The sequence below is a fragment of the Rhagoletis zephyria genome, unplaced genomic scaffold (genome assembly GCF_001687245.7).
Source record: "Rhagoletis zephyria isolate East Lansing unplaced genomic scaffold, Rhagoletis_zephyria_1.1 Rzeph_scaffold_00159, whole genome shotgun sequence".
Lineage (NCBI taxonomy): Eukaryota > Metazoa > Arthropoda > Insecta > Diptera > Tephritidae > Rhagoletis > Rhagoletis zephyria.
The window spans coordinates 120,885-141,355 of record NW_016157243.1 but is presented as its reverse complement, the minus strand read 5'-3'; the positions used below and the strand labels follow the sequence as shown (position 1 = coordinate 141,355).

Below are 20,471 nucleotides of genomic sequence, written 5' to 3'. Positions count from 1 at the left end.
GGGTTTCTAGAATTTGCACAAAAAAATGTCACACACATCCGCCTTTTACTTTTGAAGACTTTCAAAACATTTAGATTACGCTCAGTTTTTCGCTAACTTTGGAGAAAAAATGTGTATCTCATGCCATGGGTATTCAAAAATAGAACTATCCCAATAAAACACATACAAAAGTCACACAAATGTGAAGCCAACAACAATTTACTGCGGTCAGCAACAAAAAAAAAAAAATGGCTGCTAAAAGGCAAGCAAATACCTTCATACATACATATATAGTTCCGAGCCAAAGTACAAACACATATATATAGGTACATAACAGTACAATACAATGGCTACTTTAGTCAACAGGAAAGAGATTAGTTAGGTCCACAACACAACACAAAAAAAAAAAAAAAAAAAAAAAACAACGAAAATGTGTTGAAAAACCGATTTGTGCGACAGATACAGTCAAAAATGTTGGCTACTTGGCAATTTGGCAGACTGGCGGCTTGTCAGCTAAAATGAACATGTTGCGTTGCCTTCATGATTTCATACCTGCGTACAAAATATTTCGAAAAAAAAGAAACAATTAAATTGAAAGACGCTTTCACAAGCAGGCAAAAGATGTGGCAGGAGAAGAGTTTCAGTATTTCAGGCAATAAGCACAGAAGGAAAAACAACAGCGCACATATCCATACATACATACCGACGAGAAAGCGCACAAGAAAAGCAAGGTGAAAGAGCGCGATAGAAATAGAAATTGTTCTAAACGTGTATGCATCATACATACATACATACATACATACATACATATATGTGATCGCGCACTGGGCATTGCTGGTGACGGCGATCTGCGAACGGCGACCAACGGCCGAAATGCTTTCGCATGGCGACGACGACGGCGGCGCTGCTCGTGCGCGCTACAATAGTCAGCTATGCGCAAAGAAAGGCCTTGCATATGTGTGTGTGTTTTCGCCTATATGTATGTTTGTATGTATGCACATATGGCGAACGGTTTCGAAATAATGCCGAAATTTTTTAAAAATAACGCGTTGTGTATTTGAAAAACGCGCCCGCCGCGCCGCGCCGCCCCGCTGCTTTGCGCTGCTATTAGTTAGTTGTTTTTGTGGTTTAGTTATTTTTCAATAGTTCAGCTACGTATGTATGTTTGTATGTATGTACATACATGTGTGTATGCTTTTCGTGCACTCTTTCATTTGTTTTGTTGAGTTGCGAGTTTCGAAAACGACAAAGTTTTCGTGTTTTCCAATTCATTGCGATCTCGCAACTCGGACGTTTTAGATCAGAGCTCCTCTTGTGCGGAAGCGGTTAGAAAGCGATAAATTTAGCTCAACAATTTCAGATTTTGTAGACGGCTTCTTTTTTTTTGTTGTTTAAAAACGAATAAGCGAACAGAATATTTGTGTTGGTTTTTTCTTGAGAAAAAAAAAAAAACGAAATTCTTTTAATGAACAACTAAAAACTATTTTCCTAGAAAAGTGAGAATCAATTGTTATACAGCTGTTGCCTGCGCGTGAAGTAGGTGAGCAGCAAGTTTTCAGTGGTAGTGGCAAAAAGCAATTAGTGGTTACTGAAAAGTTTTAAATGAAAGCGACTATAAATTTTGTGTAAAATATTTAAAATAAGGAAATAATTTAAAAACAAATACTCTTACGAATGCAAAAAAAAAACAGTGCAAATGTGCAGTGATATTAAAAAAATTATAAGATTTTGTTGAATATTTTTCCGAGTGTTTCAAAAAGCATTTGCGGCACGGCATTTCACTATCAGTTTATCCGCAAATAAAAGCGTTATTATATAATATTTCGCTTGAGCAAACCTATGCTAAATTTTTTGTCTTCAAAGTGTCAAAAGAAAATTTCAGAAATCTAATTTGTTGCAAAAAAAATCCTACATCGCTTGCCAATATTTTTCAATGAATATTTTAGCCTCCTCCTTTATATGCATTTATTATTTAATTTGTAAATTATAAATTTTTCCCCTATTTTAAACGGAAATGTTGCGAATTTTCGAAAGATTTACGTAACAGCTGCACCACCGCCCCAAAATGGCAATAAACACACACACACACATACATACACACACAAGTAGACAAGCATCGGCGCACATTCAAACGCATTAATGTCCAAAACATACACAAAAACATACATATATTGCATATGTATGTATGTATGTATATGTACATTTAAATATTTCAATTATTTATAGAAAGGTATTCGTGGCAGCCATGCATAAATACACACACACCACATATATATATGTATATATGTATGTACATGTGTAGATTTAGATCTCTAAACGGCAGTGAGCTTACGACAGCGCTATGTGCTATCTTTAGACACCAACCCACACACGCCACACATACACGCACATACACTTGGCAAAGCCAAAGCAAAAGCTATCGAGCTGAGCGCCGAGCGCCGAACGCCAGGGTGGGCGATCACTGCTGGTGGTGGTGGTGGTGGTGCTTTTCCGCCGCACGCTGCAAAGAGCTGGTGCCGCTGGTTCTTGTCCTAGCTACTTGACTAGCTGAGAGAGCCTTTTTCGTTAAGATGTTGAATACAAGCAATAATAAAAAAAAAACAGCCTCACAGTAAATGAGTAACATAGCCCCACACTGTGCAGTAACGATGTAGTATGTACATCTGTATGCACCTGCTTCGCCATGAGCCCCACGCATTCTTAGCACACCTGCAAATTTCGCTGCCGGTTGAATAGGTGTCATGTATGTATGTATGTATGTATTCATGGCAAAATTACTCAAGCGAAAAACTATCCGATTACATGTTGCGGCGAAGCAAAGCGAAACAATAACAATGACCAATTTTATGACAAAGACAACTGTTGCGAACTTGCGAATTGCGGATAGCTATTTACTTATTTGGAAATGCTTCTGCTGATGATAATCATAAAATGACATTTTTGTTTGGAATGTTATTTAATTTTGATTGTTGTTTTTATATTATGATCTTGACCCAAAGTGCTCTGAGAATTAGACCAAAAAATATTTAGTAAAATATAACCTCTCTCACTGCCTCTCGCGACCTCGTGTACACGACTAGTTCCGATAGGCGATGCGTGCGTTATCATGCATCTCTCTTTCTCTCTCGCTTTCTCTCTCTTTCATGATGTGGACAACAGTTAGTTGTCAACGAGGAAATACACAACCTTAAAAAAATATAGTACTACATATAGATATAGATAATAGAGTAATAGATGTTGGTTGAATGCATTTTTGATTAATAAACCGCAATGATGAATATAAAAATATTTAAGAACTAATTTGGAATTAGCGGATTTTAACTATTTAATAAAAAAATAATAGGCTTGAAATACTACTTATAAAAAATATAAAAATATTAAATGAAATAAATAAAATTGTATGACTAAATAGCAGCCAAAAATATAACCTTACTTCACTAATTTTTTCATATTTGCATTAAAAAACAAAAAGTAAAATTTAGCAGTCCGCTAATATTGAGTATAGCCTTTCTAATGTCGAAAATAAACTTAAAAATAAAAATATTAAAGAATGTTATCAGTACGAAACTATGTTCGATTTCAATTATTTTTAATTTTTGTTTGTGTGGAGCTAAAAGTTATTGTATTTTTTGTTTGTTTATTTTTCAAAGTAATTTACTTACAACAAAATCCAAAGATCTATCAAAGATATATTCGCCGCTTTGTTCGATTACCTTTTCACCGGTCTTTTCTGGCAGCATCCATCCGAATTGATTTTTCGGTTCTTTGGTAGGAGTTCATCATACCTACCACATTGAGCGCACAACTTTTCTTTGACGGAGTTCTGCTCTTGGTGTCGCTTTAGACAAATTATAACGTTATGGCAAATACAAATATTATTGCAAAGAATCCACTTTTCTTAAGGAGTTATTATTCTTAAAAAAAATGCACCGTCAAACACGCTAATTCAGCCAGAATATCACAGATATCTACAGGCACCTTCAAATGAACTTGTCTGAGTTCATATGGAATCCAAATATCGAGCTTATTATAGAGTTGTTGTAAAATCTTTAAAACTCAGCAAAATTGCAATGACTCCAGTGCTGCCATATCTGTACAAACCTATGAGATTACTTTTTACCTCACTCAAAAATTATAGTAACTATATAGCACTAGTAACGACACTTTATTATATTGCCAAAGATCGTCTTTGCACCTTAACCAACAACATCTGTTACTCGTTTTTCATATGCATAGAAATTAGTAATCATTTACAAAAAAAAAAAATTATTAAAAAAAAAAAACAAGTTAATAAAATGTCCTCTCTTTTCTTCTTTTACAGGGAAGCATTTGGGCTGAGACGACGCGAAAAACTTCAATCTGAAATTGAATAGAAGGAAAATTTTGCAAAAATCCTCGACTTTTGCACTCAAGCCCCGACTCTCACTCGAGTTTTAAAATATATTTTTTAATTTAAATTTTCCGTTAAAAAAACAAGCGAATCTTTAACCAAGATGCCGAAGCCAATTGCTAGCCAGGAGGATGAGGATCCAACCCCATACCTGTTCGTGTCTTTGGAACAAAGACGTATCGATCAATCGAAACCTTATGACTCCAAGAAGAATTGCTGGGTGCCCGATGAGAAGGAGGGTTATCTTCTTGGTGAAATTAAGGCCACCAAGGGTGACATTGTCTCCGTGGGCCTGCCCGGCGGTGAGGTAAAATATGCGTAAACCAATGGGGTGTATGCAGAATTGGCGTACAACAACACGAAACAAATTAAAAAAAAAAATAAAAATATTTGCGAAGAAGTTGAGCGTTGTTGCAAGAAAAAAAGAAACAAATGAAGCTAAAAGATTTATGTAGCAAGAAGAGTAAAGTAAATTTTCCGTTTTTAGTAAACAAAGTTTAGGCGTTATTTTTGTTTTTTATTGCAAAAAAAAATTGATATCGATCAGAAAGCTTTATTGACGGCCGTTAGTTCTTTTTTCCAATAGCTGCTTTATTGCTCTTAGTTTTTTATTGAATTTTGCTGCAAAAACAAATTTTAACAAAATTCATATTCAAAATAGTTAGATATTTATTTGTTTTCAATTTATTTTAGACTTCATTCTTCTGATGCTTTTAAGTTTTAAATTTAATTTTCCTTAAATTTTTTTGTTGGCGAAAACTAGCTTTTTAACGTAGAGAACAAAAAATTTTAATAATTTCAATTTTCTATCACATGACTATGAAAAAAAAACAATAGACAAAGGATTTTAAAGCCGACCTGGTTGAAAAAACGAACCCTCCGAAATTCGAAAAAATCGAAGATATGGCCGACATGACTGTGCTCAATACGCCTTGCGTCTTGCACAATTTGCGACAACGTTACTACGCCAAATTGATCTACGTAAGTTCCGCCAGAACGTAACACTAATCTAGCTTTCTTTTTTCNAAAAAAACCAATGAAAAATCCCTAACGATTTTAATGCAAACAAATGTAAATATAAAATTAAAATAAAAAATAATTCAAAAAATCGGGTGCATAACTGAAAAAAAAAATATTAATTAAAAACATAAACATGACATAATAAACGCATGAAATGTAACGCTAACGCTAACAAAAGACGAAAGACTTCAAGAAAGATCAGCTCCAACAAGTCAATCCTCCAAAATACGAAAAAGCTGAGGATATGTCCAACTTGACATATCTGAACGACGCCTCTGTGCTCCATAATTTGAGACAGAGATACTACAACAAGCTTATCTACGTAAGTATGGCGGGAACCGGTTGTATGAACTCAAACGAAACGGGTTCCACAACAAACCTGCTATGTTTGCTTTGAATGTATTTGCTTTTTTAATTGCCTTTGTATTTGTTATTGTATTTAATAAACTTATGAAAAAAATATTATGCATACCAGTAGTTCAACTGTCATACATAAACACATACTCATACAATCCGATCATAAAACAATCAGTGAAAACTTTAATAAATAATAAAAAAAAAATATACTATTAGTAATACCGAATTCCTACTAGGCATTGCAATGGCAAGAATTACAAGAAACAAAATTTTACATTTAAATGAAAACCGACTTAATAGCGAGTTTCCACAAGGCAAGGAAATATTAAAAAAAATCATATAAAATTGCCCTATGGAAACGAGTTGGAAGTCTATTCCCATTGATGTAACGCCCTCCTTAGTCATTCATATTTTTGTCATGCAATGTCGAGTGAAAACCAAACATAAAAGTTGTATTAAATTTTTTATCTCAACGCCCAGTGAACATGGGGCATAATATGTTTAGGCAGCTGACTTAAAAAAGAAGCTATTACTTGTCAAACTAATGCAAAATTCAGTTTAATAACAGGGCTAACAGCTTCCAGTAATATAATGAGGAAACATGTCTTCTCAAATTAATTTATAAAAAATTTATAAAAGTTAATACATATTTTGTAAACACAGAAGAAAAAGAAACTTAAAAGAGCGTTAATTGACAACGAAAAATATATTTCGCGTAGTTTATAACTCTCACAAAAATTTTAAATCAAATACTAAATCAGAAAAGTAAACTAAAATCGATGAAAAAATCGCCTTTTTGTATTAAAAATAAAATTATTTAAGAATGCTTTATTAATAGGAAAAATGTAAGGAAATGTCATTTAATAAGGTATTTTGGACTTTATTTTTATTTTTATGTGATTGGGCGGTTTTTTTTCCTCGAGTTTATTTAGAATTGTGGAAGTTATTTCTTTGTTTGTTTTATTTGATTTTTAGTAGAAAATAAATTTATTCAAAGTAAAAATTTTGAAAAACCGATAGCTTTTTATTATAAGAAATTAAGATTTATTAATAAAGAATATTCAAAAAAAAAATTAAAAAGTTTGAATATAAATATTTTTGGTGTTTAAACTAAAAAAAACAAAAGTCAACGCTATCCCATCACTGTGTAACAAATGTGATCAAAATTAAAAAAAAAAATTCCTTTCATTAGTTTTATTACTAAATAAATAAAAAACCAAATTAAAACCCATATCTGACACTACGAGTATATGTACCAAAAATAAAATAATAATTTTTATTAACAAAAAGTAAATCACACTGTAATAAAGGCGTGCTCAAACATGCGCGGTACGGTATTGGGCAGTACAATCCTGTACGATGGAAATGTCCACTTGTTCCGCGCAGTTTCTTGAGTGCTCTTATATCCTGCGATAATAGGTTTGTATAGTAACTTCTCCAGTAAAACATTGCAGCGAGAGCGTAAAAGCAAAATAGAGCGTAAAATTGATAAGAAGAGAAAACTAGCAGAAAAAGTTAATGAACACAAAACTAGCAAAAACTTGCAAGTGAACAGTCGTTGCACTGTTTTGACATTCTGCTGTAAACATTTTACTATTTATAAATCAGTCTTAAACTCTGCTTTACACACAAGCACTTACACAGTCACAATATTTTGATTTAAACTCCTTTTACTTTTGTTTGTGCTAAACCAATTCAACAAATGGCGGCTTTTGACATTTATTCTTCTTCTTCTTCAGCTAGCTAATTTCTGCTAGTAAAAATTTCACTAGCAAGAATTTGCAGCTCTCCCGTGTTGTTACGCTCTCGATTCAGTGCTCTCTTGCAAATTTTTTGGGTTATCATACGCTTTTCCAGTAAAAATTTGCAGGTTCCAGTACAAATTAGTACTGACTATTGGTTACTATACAAACCTAATATTAAACGTTGCAAATCGTACGAGATATTACCGCACCGCATCGGTCGGCACCTGTTTGAGCAGACTTTAATACTTTGGCAATCTTTTCATCGCATTTCTCACCACCTATTTAACCACTCACGTCACTAAGTATCATTGCCACATCAGTAGTAGAAACACTTATCAAATGCGCTAACACCGCAACATACTAATCATACAAGAAGCAAAAAATACCAATTACTTTTGGTAATTTCTTGCACCAACTCATCAGTGAATGCCATACAAAAAAAAAAACACAACAAAAGCACCAAAGCACCGCAACCCAGTAGAAGGATTGACTGAAACTGGAAAAACCACATTGGATGCATTACACCATACCACATATACCTACACATGCGCCCACAAACATACACATTTTAAGTAAAAATCGATTATCATTAAAAATACACTCTCCCAAGAATGGATTTAAACATTTACCCGAGCCTCACAATCCATACATAAAAATCCACTGCATAACACACCTGAATGCACACTATCTCGACACCACCACAACCACCACCACCCCACCACAACCACACATCACATCTTTTGCGTCCAAAGGAGTACGTTAAGTGTTTCCTGGCAAGCGCGGAGATGGCGAAACTACGGCATGCAACGCATCAAATTCGTTTGTCATGTGAATGGAATGCAAAAATTATATATATATACATATATATACTTAGTTGAATGAAACAGCACATAAAATACATCAAAAATCGACACAAACGAAAAAAAAAACAAATCATACACGCTAAACTATAAAATAATAAATTTTAAAAATCACAAAGAGAAAAGCATAAAAAATCGTATCGAAAATCATCTGTTTGCATCAAAAATACACGGAATGCGTTTACATTTTATCAAATCAAATCAAAAAAAAAAGTGAATGCTAAACATTTTATAAAATATCGTTCATATCTATATACATATACTATGTATACCTTAATTTTTTAATTAGTTATTAGTTGGCTAACCGTTAGTTAAGTTATTGGAAACTTTCCTACTAACGCCACCACACATCCCATCGCACTGTGTCGCAAATCACTAATATACAAACCATTTTCTGGGCCGTATTGTGTTCCAGTAACAATGGGAGCTATACACGAAACAAACACAAAAAACCCGGATAATGGTTATATTAGTGATTTTTTGTCCTCAGTTTGTTGTCATTTCAATTCATAACGAACGAATGTTTTCCATTCCATTTTCATTCCTTTACATATTGTATGCCGTTTTTATTTCCCTGTTTGAAGCAAATGTCTCTCGCTCTCTTTAAATTCAATGCAAATTAATCAACCAAATTTTTCTTTCTCATCATCCCATCCACTCTCTCTCTCTGGTAATGCAGACCTACTCCGGTCTTTTCTGCGTTGCCATCAATCCCTACAAGCGTTACCCCGTATATACCAACCGTTGCGCTAAGATGTACCGTGGCAAGCGCCGTAATGAAGTGCCACCCCATATTTTCGCCATTTCTGACGGTGCCTACGTCGACATGTTGACCAACCACGTCAATCAATCTATGTTGATTACTGGTGAGTCTGGTGCTGGTAAGACTGAGAACACGAAGAAGGTAATTGCGTACTTCGCCACTGTGGGCGCCTCAACAAAGAAGGATGAATCGCAGAAGAACAAGGGCTCCCTGGAAGATCAGGTTGTACAAACTAATCCTGTACTGGAAGCTTTCGGTAACGCTAAGACCGTGCGTAACGATAACTCGTCGCGTTTCGTAAGTATTGTGAACTTGTGTGTGTGTGTGAGAAGAAAAATAAGACTCACATGCAACACTTTCTTTCTCTCTCTCTTACTCTCTGCACACACTACTTGCCGCTGTTTAGGGTAAATTCATCCGTATTCACTTCGGCCCAACTGGTAAACTGGCTGGTGCTGATATTGAGACTTGTAAGTTTGCATGGCGTAATTGTTGTGAGCAAATATTTAACATACTATCTCTCTCTGTGCCATGTAATTGCAGATCTATTGGAAAAGGCTCGTGTCATCTCTCAGCAATCTTTGGAACGTTCATACCACATCTTCTACCAGATCATGTCTGGTTCCGTTGCTGGAGTTAAAGGTATAGCAAAGAAATTTTCCATTTACACTCGCATTTCATTCGCCCCAGAAAAAAAAAAAAACATAATACATACATACATACTTTTCAAGATATTATGTCTATATATAAAAAAAAAATCAACAACATCGAAAAGAACTACCGTCAAACGAGACAATCATTAGAAAAAGGGTATCGATATAAAATATACCAAAGCTCATACATATGAAAAAATATATTTATATATTTTCGAGCGCAATAAGCGTAAAATATGCGGTTGTTTTATAAAACAACTACTTTAAATTTAGGTTTATATTAAACAACAACACACACTTCAACCTTATATCCATAACTTAAACAACCAAACACTTCACACACACACACACACTTGCTACCAAAAATATACAACCATAAATTCCATGCAAGCACCAAAAGTATGAACCCATTTCGACCGATATACCATACACTCCTCTCAACCCCAACACAAATTATCACACATACACATTACAATTACAACATACATGCACACATATTTATTTCTACCTATATAAATAATAATATTTAATTTTTTTAATCTTTAACTTTCCACTTTTTTACCAAAAAAAAACAAAAAAAAAACCAAATAAAAATCTATCAACCAAACAAAAAATCCAATTAAAAACCGATATACAAATAAAAAACCCAACCTCAGAAATCTGTCTGTTGTCCAATAACGTCTACGATTACCACATTGTCTCTCAGGGCAAGGTAACAGTCGCCAGTATCGATGATGCCGAAGAATTCACATTGACCGATGTAATTTCCCAGTATTTTTGTACATTTAAAGAAATTTCTATATTTTTTGTTAATTTATACTACCTTTTACCTAGAAATACTTGGTTGATTTCGTACTACCATTAACAAAATATTTTTTTAAAAACGTGGCTCTACGTATACATACATACATACATACATCGATTGAAATATTTTGTATGCAATTTATTTCTATATATAGTATGTATGTATATATATGTGCGTCCCGCTGTATTTGTAGAATCAGTATTTAGTATCCATTTTTTTTATATATATTTATTATCTAGCGCACGATTGTATACAAAATTTAGCAGTATTGTAATGTAGTTAGCTTGCAGCTTATTGAGCGCCACGCCCACAACCCACAACCCGCAATTGCATATTCATATGTAGCTACATAAGTAGAACCAGCATCAGGAGTCCCTCGAAAGCAAGCCATATTCCCCTACGTAAAGTATGCATCACTAACCAAAACATGTCAAGACGAGAGTGCATAAGCTCTCCCTCTCTCTCTCTCTCTCTCCCTCCCACTCTACCCACACTAAATTGCTTTGAATTGTCAATCATAAACATTTTATTCATAGTTTTTTGAAGCAAGAGCGATTGGCATTAAAGTAAAAAAAAAGAAAGCGAAGAAAGGTCTTTCTGAAGAATAAAATTTTAGCGCTAATCACTCTTCCATATCCTTATGGTTTTGTATATCAAACATATATACATACATATATATTGTTACGTATTTTCAAAAAATTTTATCACATTTTATTTCATTTCCCCCCAACGAAATCATGCCAATTCGTATTCCATTCGCACCATTCCTTCAACATTCATATTGTACACCAAAAATTTGCCCAACACCTCAATTTGTCCACATCATCATCCACCACCACCATTACTGCCAACAACAACATCAACAACAACGATCCCAAAAACAACAGAGTATTGCATGCTATCGAACAATATATACGATTATCGCATCGTATCGCATGGAAAGACAAAAATACCCGGCGTTGACGATGGTGAAGAGTATCAAATTGTTGACGTAAGATACAGTGAAAAGAAAGAAGACACACTCCTTTAAATATATACATATTAATGTGACTCACAAATGCTGCTCAAGCAAATAATACAAAAAAAAAAATATGATATACTTAAAAGAATTCTATCAGCAAGCAGTCTAAAAGAATAAAAAAAAAAAACTTACAAATGACTCACAACTAAGCACTAAGTCTAAAAAGTCTAACGACGCGCAAACAATTTCTTAAAATATTGATTTTGTAAAAAGGCCTACCGCAAACTCTTAAATACTTATTGAAATCAATTAGAAAAATGTGCAATTTAAAATTAAATAATTTACACTCTGCCAATATTTAACTCGAAGTGTCAAAATCGTCACGTACAATAATCTTTGTGACACAAACCTACGGTTTTGATTTCTCACACTTTCTCTCTCACGCTGTACAGAATACCAACACTTACCTCTAATAAATACTTAACAGCTGTTACATCTGCAGCTCTCTCTCTCTCTCTCTTTCTCTCTCTGTTGTACAGAATCTCAACACCTCCTCCACTACTTAACAGCTAATGTCGCTGTTAATTAACACTCTATGTTGTATCATAAATATTCACTCACTGCAACTATCACGCTATTGCGAGCTTATCTCACTTTTTACTCATCCCACTGTCCTTAAAAAAAAAAAAATCACTCACAATTATTTGCTTACACTGCCATTGAGCCTTGTAGAAAACGCTGCTTTATAAAACTGCTGCTATAGATATACTTATATGTATACGTATTTAATGGTTATATAGTTTTTATGATAACAGTATTATAAAAATGGTCTTGTAGGTTTCTTAGTCGCAGTGAAACTAAAATTAGTGAACTACTTAGCTAGTTGTAAGCTGCCCTTTAAAAAAAAACTTTACAAGTAAACTATATCCACAAAGCATTACGACAACATATTACCTATGTAGAGAAAAAAAAGGTTAGGTACACCGCTCACCTTACCATGAAGTCAATAAATTCCTGCCAACAATCGCAAGCAATTTTACATATATTCCGAACACAAGTACCGACCCACAGCACCCAATTCACATCGAATGAATATAAAAAATCAGCATTCATATGCCTTACACAATAAGTTCAGAGCCCAAAACGCTCTCGCAGCAGTCATACACTCTCCTTCGCTCTCTCTCTTATTCCCCCTCTCACATACACTGCATTTTGCGTTTGTCGTTTCGTCATAGTATTTTACTCATACATTACTCTTTTATATTGATATATCGTTACGTTTTATGAAAAAAACAAAAATATCGAAAAATGTCAAACTAAATACTAGAGATGACATTTTTGTCGAATCATATTGGTGATTATCCTGGAATATGTCAGGGTAAAACAAGGATAACCGGCGTCAACGATGGCGAAGAATTTGAATTGACTGATGTAAGTTGGTGTGAGTCTGTAATGGTTACCCGCTTCCAATAATATGAATTAGTAACAAACTCTCTTTGTACTTTTACTTAAACGCGCGCACTCTCTCTCTCTCTCTCGTTCGTTTTGTCTACCTCTTTCTCTCTCTCTCTGCCTTTGAGTATCTGTTATCTGCTAGTATTCTCTATACACATGTATTTATATGTACTTGCGTAAATCTTTTATAAATAAAATTTTCAACCGTTTAGGAAACTTATTTCTTTTTTCCATTTCTTCTTTCATTCCGTTGTATAAAAAAAAAATCCGAGTTATAGTATTAATGTCTTTTCCAAAAATATTTTATAGTTACATATATTTTTGTACCTACACGGATCTCACATCACTGGCATACCTAAAGTATTTATGTTACTGGTATTTTCTATTTGGATTACTTTGTAAATAAATTTAATTTTCGAACGTTATTCCGGAATTTCTATCTCCTGTAGAAATATCTAGTTACCCTCCTTCCCAGTAGTAATAATATGTAGTTCTACTACTACTCTTAGTACTCTAAGTAGTATTTGACCCTTTTGAAATGCATTTACCTCATTATCCAAATACAAATCTCCTTATATAAATATTTGTATATATGTATTTAATATATATTTTTTTTTTGTGAAGTAAACACTGTAGTTTTAAAAGCAATGGTCAAATAGGGTAAAAATGTATAATTTTTAATAGAATTCAAAATATTTCACAACGTCCATTAAATGGTTGAATTCAAATTCTTGGTACAGTGGTTTTGATGCCGGCACAACAAAAGCCTTTTCCTTGATTTACCGCCTACTCCAAGTAACCACCGATATACCAGCGTAATATGCCAACTTATCAAATTTAACATAGCTTGCCTTACACACACACACAAATTACATGAAGTCTTATTTTAAAGCAAAAAGAAAAAAGAAAATTGTTTAAAATGCTTTAAGAAATGACATTTCCATAAAACATTCCTGTTCTTAAAGCTTTTTAAATAACTTTTTTTTATGAATATGGCAAGCGTACACTGAGAAAAATAGTTAAAAGAGTAACAAAATGAAGTGATAATAAATTATTCACGCCACGCCATTTCGCGCCATGCCATTCAACAACAACAAGCTACCACCGTAACCCCGTTTCTCCATTAAGGGCCGTTTGCTCAAAGCCTGGTTGACACTAATCTCCGCTTAACATCGTTTTCGACGTCTTCGACCCCATGCATATGGCATGCTGTGGGTAACATCGATGACGACGTTTATCCGGAGATTATTATCAATCAGGCTTTGAGCAAATGACCCTAAATAATTTCCACAAACACAAAACACTCACTCTGGTATCTCATCACTTCCAATCTCTTATTTGCTATTTACATCTCCTAAAGGGAACTCTATACACAAAATTCCAACACTACACCCTATCCACTCACAATTCATCAGATCTGTAATCTCTCTCTTTCTCTCTATATACTATGTACCTCCACCCACTGTAATGCAATACGTTTTATTGTCATGTAGTACATTTTGAATAATCGAAAAACAAAATCGAAAAAATTTCTTCTCTCGACTACTGTGCAGATATGTGCCTCTTGTCCGATAACATTTACGATTACTATAACGTGTCGCAGGGTAAAGTCACTGTACCCAACATGGATGACGGTGAGGAATTCCAGCTGGCAGATGTAAGTTTTCAACATACAATCGAAAAAAAGAGACTACATAGAGCAAGCCAAATAGAGTAGTTGATGGCTCTATGTAGGCAAGCAACACCACCACCAAAACCACCACCACCACCACCAGCTCCAACGTACCATGCAATCATGCAACAAACACTTGTATACGCATGCCACCGATACTTATGTTTTACATACATACATATAATTGTGGTGAATTACCGCCCCCATCAGACCAACACTTCCACTCCACCACACCTGCACCCACACTGACACCTCCAACTTTGTTACAACTTTACAAAAATACTTACATATGTGACATGCGTATCTGCATCTGGGAAGATTCCTGACATCTGCTCTCTTTCTACACATATACAGTTCTTCGTTAGATCGCTCGTTTGTGCCTTGACTGTTACACTTTACTGTACTTTAAACCTTTTTGATTGCATCTATGACGTTTTTTTTTTTGTTTTTGGAATGCCTTTGAAGCCCTTACGTGTTTGAGAAAAGAAAAATAATTATGATTGATCTTAGGTTAGAGTATGTTTGAAAACTTTCGTCGAATATATATTTAGTATTTATGCGGCATGTGGTTGTGCCAACACGCCTGTCAGCATCACAGTAAAGCTCATTTGTGTTCTCTGCGGCGTGTTGCCAACTACTCCATAAAAAAGAAATCAACAAAAATTAAATAAATTGCATCCCTTCTTCATTGTCTGTGCGTGATTGACTGATTGATAAGTAGCTGCACGCCGTATGTAGACCCTTATAGTAGAGCGGGACACTCTCTCGCTCTCTCTCGCACCGATAGTAGTGGCGTACTACAGAATGTTTAGTTGCATTTGGCATCGAGTGCTAGTTTATGTTATTCTAGTTTGTGTATGCCTAGTTTTTGTAAGGAAGCTCGCTCGTATGCGTTTTTATTTGTTTACTTGAAATTTTCAGTACTTTTTATTTATAAAATAGTTAAGATCAGCATGATAACCGGAAATTTTTAGCTGTTAAAGATCACATATCCGCATCGCCATTAGTCACAACGGCTAGTGAGGCAGCAAAATATATTATTTTTTTTTATAAACAGATTTTATTTTTTTGCACGCAACTTACATATACATACATATATCCTATATTAAATGGTTACTAGTTAAATAGTTGTATCCCCCGACATTCTACGCTTTCCAAAAATTCCGGAATCAATTTACGTCTATACCCTTGTGGCTTTTACCAATCCACGAAGTATTTTCCGCCATTTTATCAATTGAGGAAATAGCTTTCTTATTTAGTAGTTACGTATGTAAATATTTGTACGTTTTGTATAAACTTGCATGGAAATTTGAAACTGTATACATATGTATGTATAAGCAAAAAATTCAACGCAAAGTTATTTTATGAAAATCGAATACTGGTGCAAATGGCGTATTTTTGTGAAACAAGTTTTCGAGGCAAACAAAAATATTTAGAAATTTAATATTTCAGCCTTTAAATTAAAAATGTTGTTTTGAATTTGCATAAAAAATATTTGCAATTGGTACATTTGAATAAACATGAGAATTGAAAAAAAAAATAATAATTAATTTTAGACCTTTTACCGATGCTTAAAAAATAATAAAAACCATCGAATACATTTCTTACATTTCTACATTTACATTTTTAAATTTTAATTCTTTTTCGAAAAAAAACTATCTGAAATGCTTTATGGAGTGACATTTCCATACAATTTTCCTGCTTCTAAAGCATTTCAATACAATTTATTTTTCGATAGAGGATTAAGTGCTTAGCACGGTCATAAAATCAATATTTTTTTTTTAATTTCAATGATTAAAAGGAATGATTTTAATAATTCAAAAAAATTATAAAAAAAATTTTGATATTTTACACAGAAAGAATATTTTCGAAATATTTCTCTAGATTTATAAAAAAAAGAAAATATTCTAAATCTTTATTTGTGTTTTCAAAATTTTTCTTCAACATATTTTGTACTGAACTTTATACACATTTAATTAATTTAAAGTTTTTTTAATCTAAAAGTTCACTAAAGAAAATTTTTAAATATGTTTGCACCAAGTACTTTTTAAGCAAAAAACAAAACAAAAAGTCGGTTAAAAAAAAATATTTGTGATCACAAAAAGAAAACTATCGAAATATTATCCTATTTTTCGAAGAAATTCGGATTGTTTTTGATAAATTTTTTAATTTCTTATACAAAAAGGAAAATTTTGAAATATTTTACTACATTTTAAAAAATTTTGCTTTCCTAGAAACGTGAAAAAAGGATTTGCAATTTTTTCAAACTAAAAATATTTTTATGGCAAAAAAAAAATTTTAATAAACATTAACATTCATAAAACTTTCAAAGAAATTAAAAACGAAAAATAGTTTTGAGAAAATTCAAAAGTACACCATTAAATTTTAAATCCATCTATCAAAAATTAAAAAAAAAATAAATCATTCTAACGTATCTTTTTATAACTTTGCGTTAGCTTCTATAGAAATTTTAAATATGTACATATTTATTTGCACACATATGTATGTATATTTCTAAATAAGTTTTGGAACGTTGTTGTTAATTTTTTTGCATGTATTTTGTTCCGTTAATCAGTATCTACTGTAAGAAACTGTATGTAAACACAAATTTACACACTCACTGCTGTACAAAAAATGCACAGAGAACTGTATAGAAATATGCTTTCTAAACACCTTAAAAAACTGCCAAAATATATAAAAAAAAAAACTAAAACTAAAATTTCAACTACTCAAAACCACTACCACATGCAACGCCCATACAAAATCAAAACTAATGTCTACAATTCTTTCTCCCTCCCACTATATTCAAAAAAAAATATATAAATAATATAGCAAGCCTTTGATATCTTGGGTTTCACCCTCCAAGAGAAGCAGGATGTCTACAAGATCACCGCCGCTGTCATGCACATGGGTGGCATGAAGTTCAAGCAACGTGGTCGCGAAGAGCAGGCTGAACAAGATGGCGAGGAAGAGGGTGGCCGTGTTGCCAAGTTGTTCGGTTGTGATACCGCCGAATTGTACAAGAACTTGTTGAAGCCCCGCATTAAGGTCGGTAACGAATTCGTCACCCAGGGTCGTAACGTGCAACAGGTCACCAACTCTATTGGTGCTCTCTGCAAGGGTGTGTTCGATCGTCTCTTCAAATGGCTGGTCAAGAAGTGTAACGAAACTCTGGATACTAAGCAAAAGCGTCAACACTTCATTGGTGTACTGGATATTGCTGGTTTTGAAATTTTCGACGTAAGTATGACGCGGTCCACTTCAAAGACAAAAACTAAAAAAATAAAAACGACAACGCAGAGACGCAACTTGTGTGGGAGAAGTTTATGCGAGTCATGTGACGGCGTGCAAATTTCTGTACGCGCTCATGAGTCGCATATGCCTACTTGCGCACGAGTACGGTGCAGCTCATCTGCCAGCGAGTGTGTGTACTCTTGGTTGGTGGCAGGCACTGTGTCGTCTGGTTGTATGTGTATGTACACTAACTTGTCTCTCCCAACGCTGACATGACGCGAAGAGTACTAAAGTACATACAATCAAGAAACTTTACACATACATAAAAAGACGGTATGGAGAATAGAAAAGATTATAAAATCGTAGATTTCTAGTAAATATATACACACAAAAACAAAGACACCACACAAACCAACTAAATACGAAAATCCGTAGACATTCTTAGACTGCAGCGAATGCAGCGCACAAGCACACACATGAACGCACGCACTGAAAACGCACACTCACCGATCACTATACACTCTCTCACTCGCCAAATTTTTTTGGCTTCGTACACTTCCTTGAAGTATAGCAAGCAACTCATCTAATATGCCATATATTGCCCCATATCATATAGTACAATGGTTTCGAACAATTGTGTATCAACTTCACCAATGAGAAATTGCAACAATTCTTCAACCATCACATGTTCGTCTTGGAACAAGAAGAATACAAGAAAGAGGGTATCAATTGGGACTTTATTGATTTCGGTATGGATTTGCTAGCTTGTATCGATCTCATTGAAAAGGTGCTTATTCCAAAAGAAGAAGAAAAAAATAATAATAATGAAGTATTGAGTAACTAATTGTGTAACTTAGATGTGTGACGGATTAAGACTTGTTTGTCACTTTGTTTTTGTTTTTGTTTTTTGTCTAAACGCTATACAATTAGCATAGAAATTTTCGTGTTCTTTGTTAAAACAAGCACAAAAATAGTACAGCGGGACTTGCGACAAAAAAAAAAATGTCGCTAGAACAATCGACTTGCGCGAAATAACAGGTATTGGTATGCGTTATATGTACAGTTCAAGTTTGAACCAAAAGCACCGGAATAGCAGCACAATCCCGTTTAGAAAGCACCAATGCAAAAAAGAATACGTCCCTATTTTATAGTATGTATGTACATTAATGTCACTAGCACAGTTGGTTTCGTATTTATTGTCACACAAAAAAACCTCCATCCGAACACTTCCACTACCGCGAATTATTAGCTTTCGCTCCCATCCCTTCATCATTTATTTATTATGTAAGGTTATGTAGTGATTATTTTGTTGTAATTTGTTATATCCATATGTATTCCCCACATCTTTGTATTGTAAAAATTGCCATATTTTACCAACACTGCACCACTTGCACCACTTGCACCACCACCATTAGTACAATGGCTTCGAGCAATTGTGTATCAACTTCACCAACGAGAAACTGCAACAGTTCTTCAACCATCACATGTTCGTCTTGGAACAAGAAGAATACAAGAAAGAGGGCATTGACTGGGCGTTCATCGATTTCGGCATGGACTTGTTGGCCTGTATTGAGATGATTGAAAAGGTTGGTTGCGCGCGCAGTTCGCAGAGCGAAGGGTATAGATACAAAAAAAGGGCATTCGATATTGGTCAGAAGTAAATTTTGAGCGTAGGAAATTGTCGTAAAAACTAAATCTTAGATGAAAATTGTCTCTAATTTAAGTTATAGCTAGGGAATGCAAGTAAGCGAAAGCGTTTTTTAGGTATTGTGCGTAATGTGTGTGTGTGTTTATTGACGTAAATAACGACTTAACGTGCGCTGCTTGGTGCTCTTTACCAAGTGGTACGCACACTGCATCCAAAAAAAAAAAAAAATAAAAATGTATGTTTGCACGAAGGACCCCCAAAAAAGAAAAAGCAACCAACACCAACACCCAGACACATGTATTGATTACATTCAATTGCTTGTTTTGTGTATTGCACGCTATGCTTTCTATATTTGACTTGCGTGTGTGTCTGTGCACCACCCTGGACGACAACAAATTTGTAATCTGCCTGCGCTGACCGCAAACACAAAAACCTCTCGCAAACCTACCCACCTCAACTCAACTCAACTCAACTTTACTGTACCCCACGTAACTAACCCCCCGCCACCTCCACCTCCATCTATCCTCTATAACCTTTCAACCATTACTTTCATGTCTTGTGTCTTGTGTTACATTTTCCTCACAAACAGTACAACGGTTTCGAACAATTGTGTATCAATTTCACTAACGAAAAATTGCAACAATTCTTCAACCATCACATGTTCGTTTTGGAACAAGAAGAATACCAACGTGAAGGCATTGAATGGACTTTCATCGATTTCGGCATGGATTTGCAGATGTGCATTGAATTGATTGAGAAGGTATTGGCAAAGCACAAAATTAGAACGAAACGAAAAACAAAGAGATGAAAAACATTAGCGCGCGCGCAAAATTTGCTGTAAAAATTGGTATAACAGCTATGCTAAAAGGCTTCGCGCAAAAATAGCGAATAATTATTTAGTACAAAAAAATAGCAGCTTAAAAAATCTA

General features: G+C 34.2%; 1 protein-coding gene across 11 annotated transcripts in view; it reads left to right on the top strand.

The window, feature by feature from the left end:
• Positions 1 to 1,265: 1,265 nt before the first annotated feature.
• Positions 1,266 to 20,471, top strand: part of Mhc (myosin heavy chain) — a 40,529-nt gene continuing 21,323 nt past the window's right edge. For 4 of the 11 annotated variants that reach the window (XM_017606019.1, XM_017605999.1, XM_017606032.1 and 1 more), the window contains exons 1-9: positions 1,266 to 1,519; positions 4,301 to 4,676; positions 5,568 to 5,711; positions 9,031 to 9,411; positions 9,521 to 9,584; positions 9,658 to 9,756; positions 10,424 to 10,527; positions 17,493 to 17,900; positions 20,132 to 20,302. In XM_017606019.1, coding sequence (XP_017461508.1) covers positions 4,473 to 4,676; positions 5,568 to 5,711; positions 9,031 to 9,411; positions 9,521 to 9,584; positions 9,658 to 9,756; positions 10,424 to 10,527; positions 17,493 to 17,900; positions 20,132 to 20,302 — 1,575 coding nt within the window. In that variant the 5' untranslated portion in view covers positions 1,266 to 1,519; positions 4,301 to 4,472. Of the gene's footprint in view, positions 1,520 to 4,300; positions 4,677 to 5,206; positions 5,351 to 5,567; positions 5,712 to 9,030; positions 9,412 to 9,520; positions 9,585 to 9,657; positions 9,757 to 10,423; positions 10,528 to 14,541; positions 14,646 to 17,492; positions 17,901 to 18,510; positions 18,682 to 19,309; positions 19,481 to 20,131; positions 20,303 to 20,471 lie in introns of all 11 variants that reach the window. The other 7 variants (XM_017606027.1, XM_017606054.1, XM_017606012.1 and 4 more) reach the window with 5 other exon arrangements.